Below are 19,759 nucleotides of genomic sequence, written 5' to 3' on the forward strand. Positions count from 1 at the left end.
TACTCACTGATACTCAGTTTGGAACTACATATTCTAATTTTTAATAGACTATCTTCTTTCTGGCCTGATTCCTGTGTTTAAACTTCTGTGCATCAGAAGGTCTGTGCGCCTGCTTGTGGTTTTGCACCATCTGGAAGTTAAAATTTGACTTTAGAAATGATGTCATGCTTGCTTACTGCAAACTGGGCTAATGTTGGTTGAGGATTGGATGTAGTTCAGGTCAACATTTTGTCTTTAAAAAAAAAAAACAACTTTAAGCTTCATTTCTTGATTCTAGGAGGCTGTACAGAGCTGTAGAGATAGAGTGAAGGTGATTGAAGGCCACAATTCAAATTCCTTTGAAGCTAAGTACATGCTGTCAGGCGCATGGAAAATAGACTCACAAACAGAAGACCTTGGCTGGCACAGACTTCTTCCTGCCATGTAGAGTTTGGGTGTTGCGAGTAGTGTGTTGATCATGAGCAACTTTGCTCTCCGTTTTGTTCCTGGAGAAATAGTCTTACTTAAGTCTTTCTTAATAGTCCTTACAAAAGCTTGGGTTGCTGTTTTAATCTCTTATGGACTTAGTAAGATGGAGCAAGACATTGAAAGATCACACATAGCCAGAAGGCACCACAAATGTTAAGCTTACTATTATTGATCAATTAGAGTCTCTTCTGAAACTTTCTCTAGCATCACTCACTATCTCCCAGGTTGTAATTTATTTGTGTCATGGATTTGGATTGGGCGTCTCCTTTGTCCAGATAATGACCACCATCTTTGATAGGTAGAATGTGGGGCTAATGGGACCACAGTTTCTTCTCCAATTTTTACAGAGTCCTAGTCAGCCTATGTACAAATCCCTAAAATTGAATGTGTAACCCTTTCTAACCACTGCTGTAACCTGCAGTGATCAACATGTTCTGCCAGTTTCGAAGGAACACACTAAATGCTACCCTTTTATGTATAAACTAAAAATCACACTTTTTCACCAGATAAGAGGAAAACTCAGAGATAAGTACTGATGTTATTCTAAGTTGGTAGATGAAGATAACTTTTTACATAGACCCCTGGAGAATCTGGAATGTTTAAGCTTTAGTGCAACTGGCATGAGTTTTTCATTTAGGAAAGGGGAGGTCACCAGGATATGAATTTCCCCTTCACCTCTTTCCCTAGATCTTGATAGCCATTATGTGAGAAGAGGCAGAGCTATTGGAGGTTTGCAGATTCAGCAGTTCTCACCTTCTGGAAACACAGAGTGTCCATCCTCTCTCATAATGCAGTCAGGGTCATTCAGCCAACGGGGCTTCCAGCACTTGTCATCACCTCTGCCCTTGCTGGGATCTCCCAGCTTCATCTTGCTGTCTGGGACAGAAACTAGAAAACCTCTCTGCTTACCTACCTCCCCATCACCTTTGACATTTAAAAACACTACTTTGGCCCTCCTTTATTCAACAGGGGTAAGGAAAGGAGATTCTTTCCTGATAACTTTTTTTATATCTAGTATTTTTCTGCCCTGATGTATTCCACCTAGGACTGATTGCTGTCTTTAAAATCATAAAATGCCAGGCACTTAGAGATAGTCAGTCCTTACCTCTTTGTTTTATAAGTGAAGAAACTGAGGCTGAAGACTTGGTGTGGGCAAGTGAGAGTTATTTGTCATCCTCACAGGTAGAAGTAGCGCTGGTCACTCAGTGGTGTTTCTTTGTGACCCTATGGACTGTAGCCTGCCAGGCTGCTCTGGCCATGGGATTCTTCAGGCAGCAACACTGGAGTGGGTTGCCATTCCCTTCTCCAGGGAATCTTCTTGACCCAGGGATTGAATCCAGATCTCCTGCTTTGTAGGCAGATTCTTTACTGTCTGAGCCACCAGGGAAGCCCAGATAGAAGCAGAACCTAAAACCTAAGTGTCTTTCCTTTGTTCCAAATCACCTTTGATTCTTTGTCCTTATAATATTTATATATCTATTTTCGCGTATTACAGTATTCCTGCTCCTTTTTTAAAAAAATGTTTTTGTTTGTTTCTGTATTCATCTAAACTTTACTTGCAAATAGTATAATGAGCAAGGGTTCAACAAGATATGCTATGAGATGCAGCAGTCCCCAACTTACCCCTATCCCATTCTTTTTCCTCAAGATCACCTCTTTAAACTCTTTATGCCTGGTTATTTTGATATCTCTCAATAACATGCTTAATTGCTTCCTAGTGTTGATGTTGCTCCTGTCTATGCAGTTCCCAGTGTGGAAGGTGAGGATTAGAGTCGTCTGTCATCCCAGTGTCCTGCGTCACCCATGTAAACATTTTTTGCACATGATCTTTGGAATGTTAACATTAAAAGAAAAGCTTATGTTTCCCCATTCTATTACCAACATTTGAAAAGCAGAAATTGTAGAAATCTACATTTTTTCTTTAGTGTTTGTAAAGCAGTCTTTCATGAAGCTGTAGAATAGGTGTCATCCACAGCGTTTTCTTCCTCTAACAGCATTTACTTCATCTTGGCTACACGTCTTTTTCTAACTTAGGAGCGTTCCTCTATTGCCAGTCTTATTCTCCCAGATGTCCATGGCATGGCTCATTGCGTTCTCTCTATTCCCGGAGGATGCTACGTGGCATGAACAGTGTTGTACCCTCCCTGGGCTCTCAAAGATACAGAGAATTCACGTTCTTTGTTTCCCATCTTTCGGCTTCACAACATGAGATGACTTCATAACGTCTTATTTCATATAAACCTTATAATTAAAAATATATATATCACTGCTCAGGTACACATGCAGTAGGATTTTAAGGTAGATGTAGGCTTTAAAACACACAGCCTGGAGTTGCCCATGAGCAGTATTTGATCGCACTGCTGAGAAGGTGTACTGCTGCCCCACCCACCTCCCAGGGCAGGACGTAGTTACTGATGACCTCTCTGTAAAACTGCAAGCTTTTTTCTTTTTCCTGATTTCAGGTAGATGCACTGAGATTACGGCTAGAAGAGAAAGAATCTTTTCTCAATAAAAAAACGAAACAGCTGCAGGACCTCACAGAAGAGAAGGGGACACTGGCTGGAGAGATTCGAGACATGAAGGATATGTTAGAAGTGAAGGAAAGGAAAATCAATGTTCTTCAGAAAAAGGTGAGTACCTGATGTAAGCTCTTCAGATTGAGAATTGGTATCATCCATATTTTGTCATTTCAGAGAAACTTTTGAGTGTGTGGGAAAGAAGAAATTATTGTTCAAAAATTTTAGATTAGTGAGTGTAAACTTTAAACTTACTGATATTTAACTTACTGGTGATTGTATCATGTCAGTTTTAGCACAACTTCATGAATTTACTTATTTGATCACCTGGAAACTAGTATTTTTTTTTTTCATTTACTAGCTTAAACATAGAGATAATTTTACAAATTTAGATATAAATCTAAAACGTATCATTAATTTTTCCTTTTCTTTACTGAGAATTGAGCAGTCAATATGTTTTGTGGGTCTTAAAGGTATTTTACGTGCATTTTGTATTTGTATAAACTTTAGTAGCTCTTATCCTGTCAGACTCAAACAGATCTTAGTGGGTGTGAAGTAATATTTACACCTATTTCTTAATTGGAGTCAGTGAGACAATGTGAAGTAAGTTGTAATACAGTGATTCAACACAGAAGATACTGGACTTGGCTAGGGCTCTTCTTTCTTTCATTTTCTCCATAGTAGAGGATCCAGATTTGGGGACAACACCCAGATTTTTCTTTTGAAGAATTCCTGTTTGCTACTGTGTACAGTTTTGGTGGGATCAAAGGGTGCCCTGCCTTCCCTAGAGAAAAGGGTAGGCAAGAAGAGAAGCTAATACCCGCTCTTTTTCCAACAGAAAGAAGCTGTTGGAAAAATATAGGGCTCTCAGATTAACAGGCAGCAGCATGGAATCTGAGCAGAAACCAGTTTGGAGAAGTAGGAGCTGGCTGGCCAAGGCACCGCCATAGACAAGCATGTCACCAGGCAGCTGCAGACAAATGGGATCTAACTGGCCCTTCTCCTGGTGACATTTGCTACCATCACCTTTCACCTTATTTGTATCGACAGCATGCTAGCTGTTTTTCCTGCTTTAACCCTTACTTTTCCTACTGGGTGTTCTTAACATACAAACTGGAGTAATTCTTTTAAAACAGAAAACTGTTCGTATCACACTCTGACCAAACCTCTCCAGTCACAACAAGCTACCTAATTTGTGGGGCCAAGTGCAAGATGAAAATATAAGACCCTTTATTCAGACTTTATTGAGAATTTCAGGATGGTCATAGTGAAGCATTAAACTAAATATGGGGCCCTTCTGAGTACAGGGGCCCTGTGTACGTATGCAAGTTGCATGCCTATAAAGCCACGTCTCCATCCTCAGTGGTTTCCATCCTCACAGGATATTCTCATTAGTTATCTATTTTATACATAGTAGTCTGTATATATCAACCTCCACCACCTAGTTCATCCCAGCCCCCCTCCCTCCTGTATCCATGTTTGTTCTCTACATCTGTGTCTTTGTTACTGTTTTTCAAATAAGATCATCTGTACTTTTTTTTAGATTCCACATACATGCGTTAAAATATGATATTTGTTTTTCGGACTGACTTCATTCTGTATTACAGTCTCCAGGTCCATCCTCACCTCTATAAATGATGCAATTTTGTTCCTTTTTGGGCAGAGTAATATTCTATTGTATATATGTACCACATCTACTTTACCCATTCCTCTGCTGATGGACATTTAGATTGCTTCCATGTCCTGGCTATTATAAATAGTGCTGCTATGAACATTGGGATGCATGTATATTTTCAAAATATGATCTTCTCCAAATATATGTCCCAAAGTGAGATTGCTGGACCATACGTTAGCTCTATTTTTAATTTTTAATGGAATCTCCATACCGTTTTCCATAGTAGCTGTACAAATTTACATTCCCACCAACAGTGCAAGAGGGTTCCCTTTTCTCCATATCTTCTCCAGCATTTATTATTTGTAGATGTTTTAAATTATGGCCAATCTGATAGTGTGAAGTGATACCCCATTTTAGTTTTGATTTGCATTTCTCTAATAATTAGTGTTGTTGAGCATCCTTTTATATGCCTCTTGGCCATCTGTGTGTCTTCTTTGGAGAAATGTGTATTTAGGTCTTCCATCCATTTTTTTGAGGTTTTTTTTTTTTTTATATTAAGCTTCATGAACTGTTTGTATGTTTTGGAGATTGATCCTTTGTCAGTTGCTTCATTTGTAAATATTTTCTTCCATTCTGAGGATTATCTTTTCATCTTATTTATGGTTTCCTTTGCTTTCCAAAAGTTTTTAAGTTTAAATAAGTCCCGTTTATTAATTTTTGTTTTTATTTTCATCACTCTCAAAGGTGGGTCAAAAAAAATCCTGCTGAGGTTTATGTCAAACAGTGTTCTGCCTATGTTTTCCTCTAAAAGGTTTATAGTGTGTGGCTTTACATTCAGGTCTATAATCCATTTCAAGTTTTATTTTTAATGTATGGTGTTAGGGAGTATTCTAATTTCATTCTCTTATATGTAGCTGTCCAGTTTTCCCAAGGCTTTTTTCTCTGTTGTATATTCTTTCCTCCTTTGTCATAGGTTAGGTAACCATATGTGTCTTGGTTTATCTCTAGGCTTTCTACATACTTTTTAAAACATACTCCTTTCCATTATGGTTTATCCTAGGAGACTGGATTTAGTTCCTTGTGCTCTATAGTAGGACCTTGTTTTTTATCCATTCTAAGCTTCCTCATTCTTGAGGAATAAATGGCAGCACTTTACTCAATAAAGATTTTGGGAAGGCACTTTCAATGCAAAAGTGACAAACAGCTTCTTTTGCTGACATGAATATTTTGCGAAATTTTAAACTCCCTCCTCCTGCCCCCTCCATCAGATTTAAAAGTTTGGAATCAGTTTGGAAGTTCTAGAACAAAGCCAGTTATATATTATGGCTCCTTTGGACAATAGGATAGCAATCCCACTTAGTTAAACTGTGCCGATGATGGGTTTGGAAATATTTCATGTATATTTGGAGAGGTTGTTTAGCTTAAAGTTTTCAACATAGTGATGGGGAAGGAGTACTATTATATCTGCAGTGTAAAAGAGAAATAATATCTAAAGAAGTGATGCACACAATTCAAAACCACTTCAAAATGTGGAAATAATACAGGAGCTGATGAGCTAATGAAAGATTGTCTTTGGGACTGAAGACTTCTTAGAGTTTTGACCATATTCAGCATAATTGGCTGTTTTAGGGCAGGCCTAGATTGGAACAGCATAAGCTTTGGATTAGGGTGTGTTGGAATGGAAGAATAATAAACTCGTGTCAATGTCAGAGGTTCAGTGTTACTTAATATTTCTTTCTCATAGACTCTCTGGCAACCAGCACTGTGTTTTGATGCCAGTAGAACTGGGTATGCTCCTTTCATAGCCATGTTTAACCTGGTGAAGCTAGGTTTGCACCTCATATCTGTCAGCTTTGCCTTCAAAGCCCTGGGTCTCAGAAGTTTTGTGTACTCCATAAGCCATGTGCACAGGTCACATGTCTGGGCAGCAGGCACAGACATGATGCTCTAAGCCTTTTGTTACTTAAGGAAGGAAGTGAAATTGAAGAAACAGAGAACCCCAGGTGGCATACTATCTCTGATCAAACTTCTGTAGGAAAACAGAAGTCATCCATAATAGATTTGGTCCTACCATACATGTTTTTGGCTTTACTCAATAGTTCAAAGAAATATAGAATTGTTTTAGTACAGGTCAAAAAGGTGCATGTACGAAAATGGTTTGGTGTATTACCCCCGTGCAGCTATGATACTGAAGTCAGAGGAGCAGCACCACTTTCATGCAGCAGCCGTAGCATTCTGTTCCCATACCTGAATTCAAGCTTCCGCTGATGAAGTGCTACCTTTTTGTAGGAAATGTCATAAAACCTTGATGACATTGTACATTTGGAAAGTGTATAATGACTAGGATTTTAGGACATGGTAGCATTATTTGAACCAGATCAAATTCAGACTGCTGTGTAGTTCCTAGATTCTTGCAGCATAAATTTACTACCCAAGAAAAGTTTGCTTTTTTTTTTTTTAAGCCATTAAATTGGACAAAAATTCTGTCTCCATTTTCATTCTAGGTCTTAGTCTCACAAGCAACGTGACTTTATAGAGCAGAGGTACTTGATTTATCGGGGTAGAGAAACAGATGGTGATCTCTCTGGACACTAAAGTCACTAGCTGCCTACTGAGCTTCCTGGATTGCCCTGTGGGTTGGAAAGGGCAGGGAGAGAGAGGTATATAGTTCGCTCCTGGGAGTGGTGAGTGTGGACCTGCCCCCTTTAGCAATTTTATTCTACCCCTTTGGAAATATGATGGTGAAAATTCTGTATGACAACAGAGGAAAGAAAGCTACAGGAGTATGATTATTAGTGTAGTGAGTTGCTTCATGAAATGTATATTTAGAAGTTAAACTCAGAAGATGACTATGAAACATAGAGATTACCATGTGAGTGTAAAATTGATGTAAGGTATGGAAGACTTTTTGACTCATTTGAGCTCTTTTTCAGTGTTAAACATTCAGTGTTAAAGAAATTTATTGGCAAATCTCTTAGTTTTTTAAACATGTGAAAAATCATGTCCATTTTGCATTTACTAGTGTTCCCTATGTGTCAGTCAGTCACTACTCTAAGTCCTGGAGGTTCAAAAAGAAAAAAGACACTCTCCAGTCCTCAAGAAACCGACAGGCTGGTTGGGGAGATAGACTTTTATAATGTGGTCTGTTAGTAGAAACAAAGCACTTGATGGATGCAAAGAGCAGAAGCTAGTTCAGGCTACCTTAAGCAAAACAATATTTACTACAAGAATATCCAGAGACCCAGTAAATTGCTGGTAGAACCATATTAGGGATGATCAAGAATCAGGACAACTCTAGGAGACCAAGAGAAAGCAGACAGTGCCTTGACCATGTAATGCAGAGTTTCTGGTTAAGTGTCTTTTCTGCCACTGGCCACCCTCACACCTTCCCCTCTTTCCCCTCACATCATGCTGTTGGTCAAGATTCAAAGTCCTAGCCCAGAGTTCCAAAGTTCACACAAATGCCTCTCATTAGCAGGATCTAACCAGACCCTACTTAAAAGGAATCTGGGAAATGTGGTTCTTAGCTTTACTGCTGTGGAGAAGGCAATGGCAACCCACTGCAGTACTCTTGCCTGGAAAATCCCATGGACAGAGGAGCCTGGTAGGCTACAGTCCATGCAGTCAAGAAGAGTCAGACATGACTGAGCGACTTCACTTTCTCTTTTCACTTCTATGCATTGGAGAAGGAAATGGCAACCCACTCCAGTATTCTTGCCTGTAGAATCCCAGGGACGGGGGAGTCTGGTGGGTTGCTGTCTATGGGGTCGCACAGAGTTGGACACAACTGATGTGACTTAGCAGCAGCAGCTTTACTCCTGAGCTTTCCACTCAATTTTTGTGTCACTTAGTTTGGGAGGTCTTTGCTCACACTGTGGACTGGGAGAGCTTTTACACCCCCTAGAGAACCTTTTTTGTTTTTTTACTCACTTTGAAGTTATGCACCCCTGCACCCCTTTAGTGAATGTTGTCTTCCTTCCCAGGGCTAAGCTCCTTGAGTGCCCCAGCCATCATGATCAGGATACCTCCAGCTCCTTGCAGAATTCTTTTCAAGTGATAGTCCTCAGTCAATATGCATATGATGAATAAATTATGTCAGTAAATTCTGAATGAATGAGAATTTGGGAGAAATGGCTTTGAGAGTCACTCCTGGCCCAAGAATGTTGTTAGCTATACAAAGAGTCATTTGCCCCAGTGAAATGTCAAACCCACTTGTTACTCCCAGAACAGTGTATTCTGTGTAGGTTACAAGATGGAACTGTCCCGTGAATAGAAAAGCACAGGTAAGGGAATAAGTGCCGCTTTACCCGCATCTGTTCCATTACTCTGGGAAAGTGAAGATGGATGAAGACTCTGAGTGAGGGAGCTTAGTCATTCTTCCTTAATTTTCCCTTTTAGTAAAAAGAAAATGTTGCATTTACAGAAAATACTGTTTTGTTCCACAAAGAGGATGCTGCTTCTTCCGTTTCTGACTTCTAACTTACTGGTTTATTAGAGGCATGGCATTGCATTTAATGAGAATGATACAGTAAAATTGCTGACTATCAACGGTAATTTCCAATTATGATCATGAAGATGATAATTTTCATAACAGGAGAATAATCCACTGTTGACTGAATCCTTACTGTATACAAGACACTGTTCTCAGGGCTTTGCATCTTTAGGTTGAGTCCTTACCAAAAAAAAAAAAATACTGGCATGTAGATACAGTTAAAATCCCTATTTTTTAAATGGGACACTGGTTTAGTGAGTGACTTGCCTATAGTCACATGGCAAGGAGATGATAGAGCTAATTTTAACTGCCACACTATTCTGGCATTTTTCTATTTATGATCCTGCCTCCCTCATGAGACAAGTGGAATCATTAACTTTTGTAGTCATTGTTTAGTCACTCAGTTGTGTCCAGCTCTTTTGCGACTCCATGGACTATAACCCGCCAGGCTCCTCTGTCCATGAATTTCCCAGGCAAGAATACTAGAATGGGTTGCCATTTCCTTCTCCAGGGGAAATTCCCAACCCACAGATCAAACCTACATTTCCTGCATCGGTAGGCAGATTCTTTCCACTGAGCCACCAGGGAAGCCCCCTCATTAACTTTTCAGATCAGATCAGATCAGTCACTCAGTCGTGTCCGACTCTTTGCGACCCCATGAATCGCAGCATGCCAGGCCTCCCTGTCCATCACCATCTCCCAGAGTTCACCCAGACTCACGTCCATCGAGTCAGTGATGCCATCCAGCCATCTCATCCCCTGTCATCCCCTTCTCCTCCTGCCCCCAATCCCTCCCAGCATCAGAGTCTTTTCCAATGAGTCAACTCTTCTCACGAGGTGGCCAAAGTACTGGAGTTTCAGCTTTAGCATCATCCTTCCAAAGAACACCCAGGGCTGAGCTCCTTCAGAATGGACTGGTTGGATCTCCTTGTAGTCCAAGGGACTCTCAAGAGTCTTCTCCAACACCACAGTTCAAAAGCATCAATTCTTCGGCGCTCAGCCTTCTTCACAGTCCAACTCTCACATCCATACATGACCCCAGGAAAAACCATAGCCTTGACTAGACGAACCTTTGTTGGCAAAGTAATGTCTCTGCTTTTGAATATGCTATCTAGGTTGGTCATAACAGCAATTTACCTAAGGCTGATACACAAGGATGCCTGTTTTTAATACCGAATTGGCAGAGATGTAGCTACTAAATAACGTGATGAAAAATAGGAAAACAAATTAAAAAATATGACATTAGAACTGGATTTTTTATAATATGTATTAATCTGTTTTTAGAAAAAAGATAATAGTGACCTTTAGTTTACATTTATCTTTTCCTCTATGAAACTCTTCATGTACCATGAAGCTTTTGGAGTGTTTTACAGCTTCCTTTTCAAAGGAGTTCAGCATTTTTGCTCTCATAGTATTTTCACTTTGTTTTGGTTGTTGGCTTTTAAAGGACTGAGACCTTGAAAAACGTTTTGAGACATCTAAGCAGCTTTCCTGGACTAGTCGCAGATGAACTCATGGTTCAGTAGACTCCTCGCCTAGTCCCAAGGGGAGCAATCTGGGAAGCTGTTCCACTTTGTGGTGAGCTGGTCACCTAAGGTCAGACCTCAGTGTAGGCAAGTTTGCTCTATGTTTGAAGCCAGGAACTTGGCTGACACTTGGGGTTTGGGGCTACAACCAAGGTGGCTGTGAGTCTAAGGCAGTGGTTTTCAACTGGACTGTACTTTACAAGCCCCAGCCCTCCAGAGGAACAGTTGGCAATGTCTGGAGCTCTGGTTGCCACAGCTGAAGGATCGCGGCAAGTGTCTGGAGGGGAGAGGCCAGGGGTGCTGCTAAGCATCCTACAATGCACGAGGGACACCCTTCTCCTTGGCCCCTACTAGAGCAGATTACTCTCCAGACCTTTTCTGGCTTACTGGGGCCCTTTTCTTCCTCTGTTTGGACCACCCTTCTCATCTTGGATCACTATGTTCCTTGCCTTGAGATAGTAATCCTTAAAGTGATTTACTTAGTATCATGGTCATTTATCTGTAACATTTTTAGCTTTTCTCTGGCATGATTGTAGGAAGTTAACAGAGGTGAACATCTTGGGTGTGTGTGTATGTGTGTGTGATTCAACTATTAATATTACTTTCTGTTTTATAATTTTCACATGTTAATCAAATAATATGTAAATCACATGATATGTTTCACATAATCACATATGTTAAAAAGAGTACATTTATAGCACTCTTGAAGTATTAAAATTACTAGAATTGTTCAAACTGATCTGACTATTCTGATCAAATCAACTACTTTGGAGAGGGATGCTGGTTAACTTTAGTATACGGAATGTATGATAGAAATAAAACATCTGATTTAGATAGATGTGGGTCACCTATCAGGTATCACCCAGTTTAAATTTCTGTAGCTAAATGTCAACATTTCAGTCATTTGGAAAAGATCATTAAGACTATATTTTTCTGACAAAAAATGCACTTCATTTGTTCATTGTTGACTGAATGTCAGTTAACCTATGTTGCTTCAATATCTGCAGCTAAAAAATTATTGTCTAGGTTAGCGTTCGTGATTTGCCAGTTTTCTTTTGAAATTGCCTTCTTTGGGTAAAAAGTATAAGAAAAAGCTAACTTACTGTATTATATGGGCTTCCCAGGTAGCTCAAATGGTAAAGAATTTGTCTGCAATGAGGGAGACCCAGGTTCAATTCCTGGGTTGGGAAGATCCCCTGGAAAAGGGCATGGCAACCCAGTATTCCTGCTTGGAGAGCTCCATGGATAGAGGAGCCTAGTGGGCTATAGTCCATGGGGTCGAAAGACTCAGACATGACTGAGTGACTAACACACACACAAACACTGTATTATATAATAAATTCTCAATGTATGTTCTGTGTTTGGAAGGTAGCTGTATGTTATTAGGTCTAAGCAAAAGCATTTTGAAAATTGAAATTTTGGGAAAAAAAAAAAACATTTTGAAGCGTCTCAAAAATGACAGAATGATCTCTGTTTGATTCCAAGGCAAACCATTCAATATTACAGTAATCCAAGTCTATGACCCAACCACTAATGCCAAAGAAGCTGAAGTTGAATGGTTCTATGATGACCTACAAGACCTTCTAGAACTAACACCAAAAAAAAAGATGTCCTTTTCATCATAGGGGACTGGAATGCAAAAGTAGGAAGTCAAGAAATATCTGGAATAACAGGCAATTTTGCCTTGGACTACAAAATGAAGCAGGGAAAAGGCTAACAGAGTTTTTGCCAAGAGAACACACTGCTCATAGCAAACACCTTCTTCCAACAATGCAAGAGATGACTCTACACACGGACATCACCGGATGGTCAACACTGAAATCAGACTGATTATATTCTTTGCAGCCAAAGATGGAGAAGCTCTATACAGTCAGCAAAAACAAGACCAGGAGCTGACTGTGGCTCACTCCTTTTTGCCAAATTCAGACTTAAATTGAAGAAAGTAGGGAAAACCACTAGACCATTCAGGTATAATCTAAATCAAATCTCTTATGATTATTCAGTAGAAGTGACAAATAGATTCAAGCAATTAGATCTGATAGACTGAAGGCCTGAAAAACTACAGATGGAGATTCGTGACACTGTACCATCCCCAAGAAAAAGATGCAAAAAGGCAAAATGGTTGCCTGAGGAGGTCTTACATATAGCTGAGAAAAGAAGAGAAGTGAAACGCAAAGGGGAAAAGGAAAAATATATCCATCTGAATGCAGAGTTCCAAAAAAGAGCAAGGAGAAATAAGAAAGCCTTCCTAAGTGATCAATACAAAGAAATACAGAAAAATAATAAAATGGGAAAGACTAGAGATCTCTTCAAGAAAATTGGAGATACCAAGGGAATATTTCATGCAAAGATGGGCACAATAAAGGACAGACATGGTATGGACCTAACAGAAGCAGAAGATATTAAGATGAGGTGGCAAGAATACACAGAAGAACTATACAAAAAAAGATCTTAATGACCCCGATAATGACCATAATGCTGTGATCACTCACCTAGAGCCAGACATCCTGGAGTGTGAAGTCAAGTGGGCCTTAGGAAGCATCACTATGAAGAAAGGTAGTGGAGGTGATGAAATTCCAGCTGAGCTATTTCAAATCCTAAAAGATGATGCTGTGAGAGTGCTGCACTCAATATGCCAGCAAATTTAAAAAACTCAAAAGTGGCCACAGGACCGGGAAAGGTCAGTTTTCATTCCAATCCCAAAGAAAGGCAATGCCAAAGAATGCTCAAACTACTGCACAGTTGCACTCATCTCACACGCTAGTAAAGTAATGCTCAAAATTCTCCAAGCTAGCTTCAACAGTATGTGCACCGAGAACTTCCAGATGCTCTAGCTGGATTTAGAAAAGGCAGAGGAACCAGAGATCAAATTGCCAACATCCACTGGATCATATAAAAAGCAAGAGAATTCCAGAAAACCACCTGCTCTATTGACTATGCCAAAGTCTTTGACTGTGTGGATCACAACAAACTGGAAAATTCTTCAAGATATGGGAATTCCAGACCACCTGACCTGCCTCCTGAGAAATCTGTATGGAGGTCAAGAAGCAACAGTTAGAACTAAACATGGACAATGGACTGGTCCAAATTGGGAAAGGAGTACATCAAGGCTGTATATTGTCACCCTGCTTATTTAACTTACATGTAGAGTACATCATGTGAAATGCCAGGCTGGATAAAGCACAAGCTGGAATCAAGATTGCCAGAAGAAATATTAATAACCTCAGATATGCAGATGACACCACCCTTATGGCAGAAAGTGAAGAGGAACTAAAAAGCCTCTTGATGAAAGTGAAAGAGGAGAGTGAAAAAACTGGCTTAAAACTCAACATGCAAAAAACTAAGATCATAGCATCTGGTCTCGTCACTTCATGACAAATAGATGGGGAGACAATGGAAACAGTGACAGACGTTATCTTCTTGGGCTCCAAAATCACTGCAGGTGGTGACTGCAGTCATGAATTTAAAAAACGCTTGCTCCTTGGAAGAAAAGCTATGACCAACCTAGATAACATATTAAAAAGCAGAGACATTACTTTGCCAACAAAGGTGGGTATAGTCAAAGTTATGGTTTTTCCAGTAGTCATGTATGGATGTGAAAGTTGGACCATAAAGGACGGTGAGCCCCAAAGAACTGATACTTTTGAACTGTGGTGTTGAAGAAGACTCATGAGAGTCCCTTGGACAACAAGAAGATCAAACTAGTCAGTCCTAAAGGAAGTCAGTCCTGAATATTCATTGGAAGGACTGATGCTGAAGCTGAAGCTCCAATACTTTGGCCACCTGATGTGAAGAACTGACTCACTGGAAAAGACACTGATATTGGGAAAGATTGAGGGCAGGAGGAGAAGGGGACAACAGAGAATGAGATGGTTGGATAGCATCAACGACTTGATGTACATGAATTTGAGCAAACTCTGGGATTTAGTGATGGACAGGGAAGCCTGGTGTGCTACAGCCCATGGGGTTGCAAAGAGTCAGACATGACTGAGGGACTGAACTGACTGAAAGGCATTTTACTCTGGCATCATTTAATACATTGTGTCTTTATTATGACATCAGGTTGATGTCAAGGGTTTCAGGGAAAATTCTACGGAACAAACAAGCATGCGTGTTTGCTGTTCCTATCTGGATTTGCCCAGTGATCAGTGGTCTAGGAAAGAAACAGCTTGATTTTAACCAGTTGATACGATTAATCATTTTATCCAAATGAAATATTTCAAAGGTCACTTTGTATCTCTTGATTGGAGATGGTGGCTTCCTTAGTTAGCCTTAGTTTCTTGGGGAAGCAGTGAATTCACCATCTGTCTCCATTGTGTATATTGTGTATATTGCTTTTCTTCTAAGGGATTTGAGGTTGCCCTTCTCTTAGAGATGACTTGATGAAATTACATTTTATTATCAAAAGAACCAAAGCCAAAAAATTCACCTTCTGGTGGAGAATTAAAGAGATTTGGGGAAGCCTGCTCATTTATTCATGCATTCAGTCAACATCTATAGGCACTGTACCCAGCTGCATCTTTCTACCCCTTTCCCTCTGTTGAACCCAACTGAATAGTATTTGTCTGTTAAAATGTGTATGCTGATGAAGCATGGACAGTCCTGAAGACAGATATGAGAGAACATAAACATGGAAGAGACTTGATGAACCCTGCTAGTCCAACCTTTTCCTTTTCCCTACTCAGTACATGAGTTCTGAGATTAAGAGACTTGTTTAGGGTCAGAGAACTAATTAGTGACAGAGCCTGGGCTCTGATTATATTTTTCCTTTTCCTTCTCTCCATTCCCCTATGGTATCTGAGGCCTGGGGCATCACTGCCCTGTTCTGGCCCGTTTGCCTTTCCTTCCTACCATTCAGTTATCCAATGATACATGTTCAGTATCTATAAGGGTCTGAATGCTCTGCAGGCATTGAGAAATACAGGAGCTATTGAAGAAGGTACAGTTTCTGCCCTTTGGGAGTTCACACTCATGGGGAAAAAAAACACTGAACAGGCAATGGCAAGGTAGAGTATGATGTGTGCTATGCCAGCCAGGTACCTAGAGCATGTAGGAGGGACACCTCAGCTATTACGGCAGTAGGATGGTAAAGGAGGACTTCTGGAAAAGCTGATAACTAAACTGGGGTCTGAGGGAGTATAGAAAGTGTTGTCCAGTGAAAGGAGCGAGAATAGTATTTGCAAAGATTTGCCTGGAAGAGGCAGCGCACAGTGCATTTGGCAGAATTAGAAGTTCATATTGATGGACTACACTGCCCATCCCATTTAGGAAACAAATTTCAGGGAAGTTTTTCTACTGTTTGTTTTTCTAGAAATCAATATTTTATAGTTAAGCTTTGAGAGTCATTTTGACTTCTGTAGTATAAATGTTCTCTTCCAATCCCTTATGACTTGCTAGTGGCAATAGTGATTATCTGTGTTATTTCAAAATGCAGTTCAGGGCTAGATCATGCTGAGAACTGATGCTTATTCATTGAGAGAGCTGATCCTGGGCCAGGGAAGGCAAATTCTCTTTTAAATAAATATTTGCTTCTGTGTTAAGACCTTATATTCTGTACTCAATTTCAGCATGATGGATTTTTAAGAAGTTTGTTTGTAATTACCTGTAAAACCTCTTGAAGACTTAAAATAAAAGTGCCCAGAGTGCCCTGACTGTGGCTGCTCTCCTGAATGGGTAAAGGCATCTTGACACATCTGTCAATCTCAACTGCCAGCTGTTGTTTTGTGATAAGAAATTAGAGGTGGTTGAACTTTTACATATATCAGTCTGGGGATGGTTCCATTTTCTTCCCACATACTCCCCAAGCCATTTGATTTAAATCACCCTTATTTATGTGGGAAGGAAAATTTTCTATGTGTGTTTGTTACTCATCCTGTGTTTGGCAATGGATTCTACCCTGCTGTGAAGAGTTTACACATATCTATATTAGCATTTATGATGTTATATTTATTGTACAGAGACGTCTGTAATTAAAAACTTTTATAATATGTGTCCTAATTTTCCCTGAAGAATAAACATAAATTGTAAGTGATGTGTTCTTGGAGCACATAACCCTGCAGTTATTGTGGGTAAACAAAGTTTAGTCGCTTAGTCGTGTCCGACTCTTTGTGACCCCACGGACTGTAGCCCTACCAGGCTCCTGCATCCATGGGATTTTCCAGGCAAGAGTACTGGAGTGGGTTGCCATTTCCTTCTCCAGAGGATCTTCCTTGACCCAAGGATTGAACCCGGGTCTCCCACATTGTAGGCAGACACTTCACCCTCTGAGCCACCAGGGAAGTCCTATTGTGGGTAAGGGACCTCTTAATATTGTCCTGATATTGTAGTCTCATTGCCATTTCTTCCCCTTTATCCTAACTTAATTATACTATACCTTTTGCATACTGGAAGATATAACTGCTTTGAATAGACTGTTTTTCCAGAAGTTGAATTCTAAATTAATGGCATAGAGTATATGGCAGTTTGAGGTCTTCATCATGACATTTTATCACACATCCTTTTAAGATAGCTGGGTTTTGAGAATGAGCAATAGCACCAGCATGTAATCAACTCTTGGGTAATATAATTAGTTTATAAAGCAATTTATAATTTTACCAAAAGTGCTATGGTAGATAGAACAATAAGATGGCCCCTAAGACTTCACACATCTCTGGTATGTATTCCCTGAATAATGCCCAGGATGTGAATATCATGTATTTAACACAGATTATGTTATATGGCACAGATCACTTTAAGAAAGGGAGAGTATCTGGGTAGGTTTAACCTAATTGTATGAGCCCTTTCAACCTGAATGCTGAGGTCAGAGTCAGGGCAGTAATGGATTCAAAATAGGAGGGGGACTCACTGTGTGAGCAGTTTTCCACTTGATTTGAAGATGGAGAGGACCACATGGCATGAAGTGTGACAGCCCCTGGAGTTGAAAATGGCTTTCAGTGACAGCCTGCCAGGAAGCAGTAAGTCAGTCCTAACATCACGAGAAACTGGATTTTGCCAATAACAAGGGTACGATCAGAAGTGTTTGTTTTTTTGTTTATTTTTCTCTACAACCTCCAGACAAATACTCATTCTAGCCGACACCTTGAATTCATTCTCAGGATACCCTGAATAGAGATCCCAGCCACACCTTGCTGAAAATCTGACCTACAAAGTTGTGAGCTGATAGATGGAAATCGTTTTAAGCCACCGTGGCATTTTGTTGCACAGCAATAGAAAACTGATACAAGAGCATGTTAATATAATTCTTCAGTAGTAATAAATCTCTCACAGAAATCAGGAGGCAAGTAGAGAGCAGTGGAGTTCACAGGATATTTACAAGGCGTGTTGATTCACAGAAGTGGTAGGGCTGGTTACTTTAATGAAAGCAGTTTGTGTTGCTTTTGACTTCAGCTTAGAAACCATGGAAGTTTTTATAAATTTTTTAATTTGAGGGGGATTTGCAAGATTCAAGATGTATGAATAGAAACGAACCATTATTATACTGCTCAGTATTATTTCAGGTTGCATAATTAAAATTTCTTGATAAATGATGTCATATGTCTGTATCTATTTCCCTATCAAATCCTGAGCTCAGCAAAGAAAGCAACTGGGTCTTGCTCATCTTTTTATCCCTAGTACCAAGCACAGTGCTTGACACCTTGTAGATGCTTGATAAGTGTTAGTTGGAAAGTTGAAATGTAATAGAATGAATAAACAAATCTCTCCAAATTCTGTTGAGATTCAAGGTGAGTAAACAAATAGGAATGGCTGTGTTACAATGAAACTTTATTTACAGGATGAGCAGTGGATCAGATTTTGCCCATGGGCTGTAGTTTGCTGAGCTCTGGTGTAGATCACAAGTTATTAGAGCCTAAAGGCATTTCTAATATTTAACTAGCTTCATGGCTAGTTTGAAATTTTAAAAAATGTGCTCCAAATATTTGATAGAGTTGAACAGAGTGTACTTCTTTTGGGGATTGTATTTACTGTTCGTCTTAGACATTGCTGTTGGTGCAGTGCAAGGTAAGTCACTTGCTCCCAAGGATGAGGTCTTCCAAAGTTTTTGTTGCATTCTGTGTCTATTTTTTGTGAGTGAAATCTGAATGAAGCAAAGCTAAACAAAGAGGATGTGCTTGAATGAATAGTGCTGATTGACTTGGGGTGGGAATATTTCTTTCTTTAATATTGGAATATAAAGTTAAATTCTTTAGGTTGCACATGACAGTTTGACTTGTAAAAGGGTATATAAATAAATATATATATAAGGCTATATACACTGAGGCTTTCTCCAATTATGAATGTTTGTGAACTTGTGAACAGCTGGAGGTATAGACAGACAAGGGTGGCCACATGGGAAGGTAAGATAGAGGCTAAGATTCATTGCTGCCTTTCTGTGTTACCAACACATTTCATCAGAGCTTGCAGGAGAGGGGTCTTTAAAAAGAGATAGATAAAATATCGAATAGCTAGGGAAAGATAAATGTGGAGGTAGTAGACCGAAGCTGGTTCATCTTCTGATCCTTCAACTAGGAATTCATTCTAAGAAAAAATTAAGGATATAGGCAGTTAGTCACAGCCTTGTTCATAGCATGCTTCTTTAATTATTATTATTATTATTTTTGCCTGAAGAGTGAAAATAATATAGAGGAGTGAATAAATGATGATATATTTCTACATAAATTCAATAGAAATGACATTATGGAATAATATATTTAATGACATAAAAAGATCTTCACCTTATTTTGCTAATTGAAATAAACTGTGTTCAATTTTTATGTACAGAAAATGAAAATGCCTGTTTTCTCACACCCTCACCACCATAGTATGACCCTTTTTTTGTTTATATAAGTTTGTGTACACACACACACATACATACACACGCATATATATATATATACACACACACACACATGTGGGCTTCTCCAGTGCCTCAGTGGTAAAGAAGCTGCCTGCAATGCAGGAGCTGCAGGAGACACGGGTTTGATCCCTGGGTCAGGAAGACCCAGGAAAAACTAAACTACTGGTTTTTCCAGTGGTCATGTATAGATGTGAGAGTTGGACTATAAAGAAAGCTGAGGGCAGAAGAATTGATGCTTTTGAACTGTGGTGTTGGAGAAGACTCTTGAGAGTCCCTTGGACTGCAAGGAGATCCAACCAATCCATCCTA

At 39.6% G+C, this 19,759-nt stretch overlaps 1 protein-coding gene across 1 annotated transcript in view; it reads left to right on the top strand.

The window, feature by feature from the left end:
• The window catches only part of ERC2 (ELKS/RAB6-interacting/CAST family member 2), an 882,456-nt gene that overhangs the window by 374,752 nt on the left and 487,945 nt on the right, over positions 1–19,759 (top strand). Inside the window, exon 7 of the mRNA XM_010851669.1 lies at positions 2,931–3,098. Coding sequence (XP_010849971.1) covers positions 2,931–3,098 — 168 coding nt within the window. The remainder of the gene's footprint in view (positions 1–2,930; positions 3,099–19,759) is intronic.

The sequence above is a fragment of the Bison bison genome, unplaced genomic scaffold, assembly GCF_000754665.1.
Source record: "Bison bison bison isolate TAMUID 2011002044 unplaced genomic scaffold, Bison_UMD1.0 scf7180017864304, whole genome shotgun sequence".
Taxonomy (NCBI): Eukaryota; Metazoa; Chordata; class Mammalia; order Artiodactyla; family Bovidae; genus Bison; species Bison bison.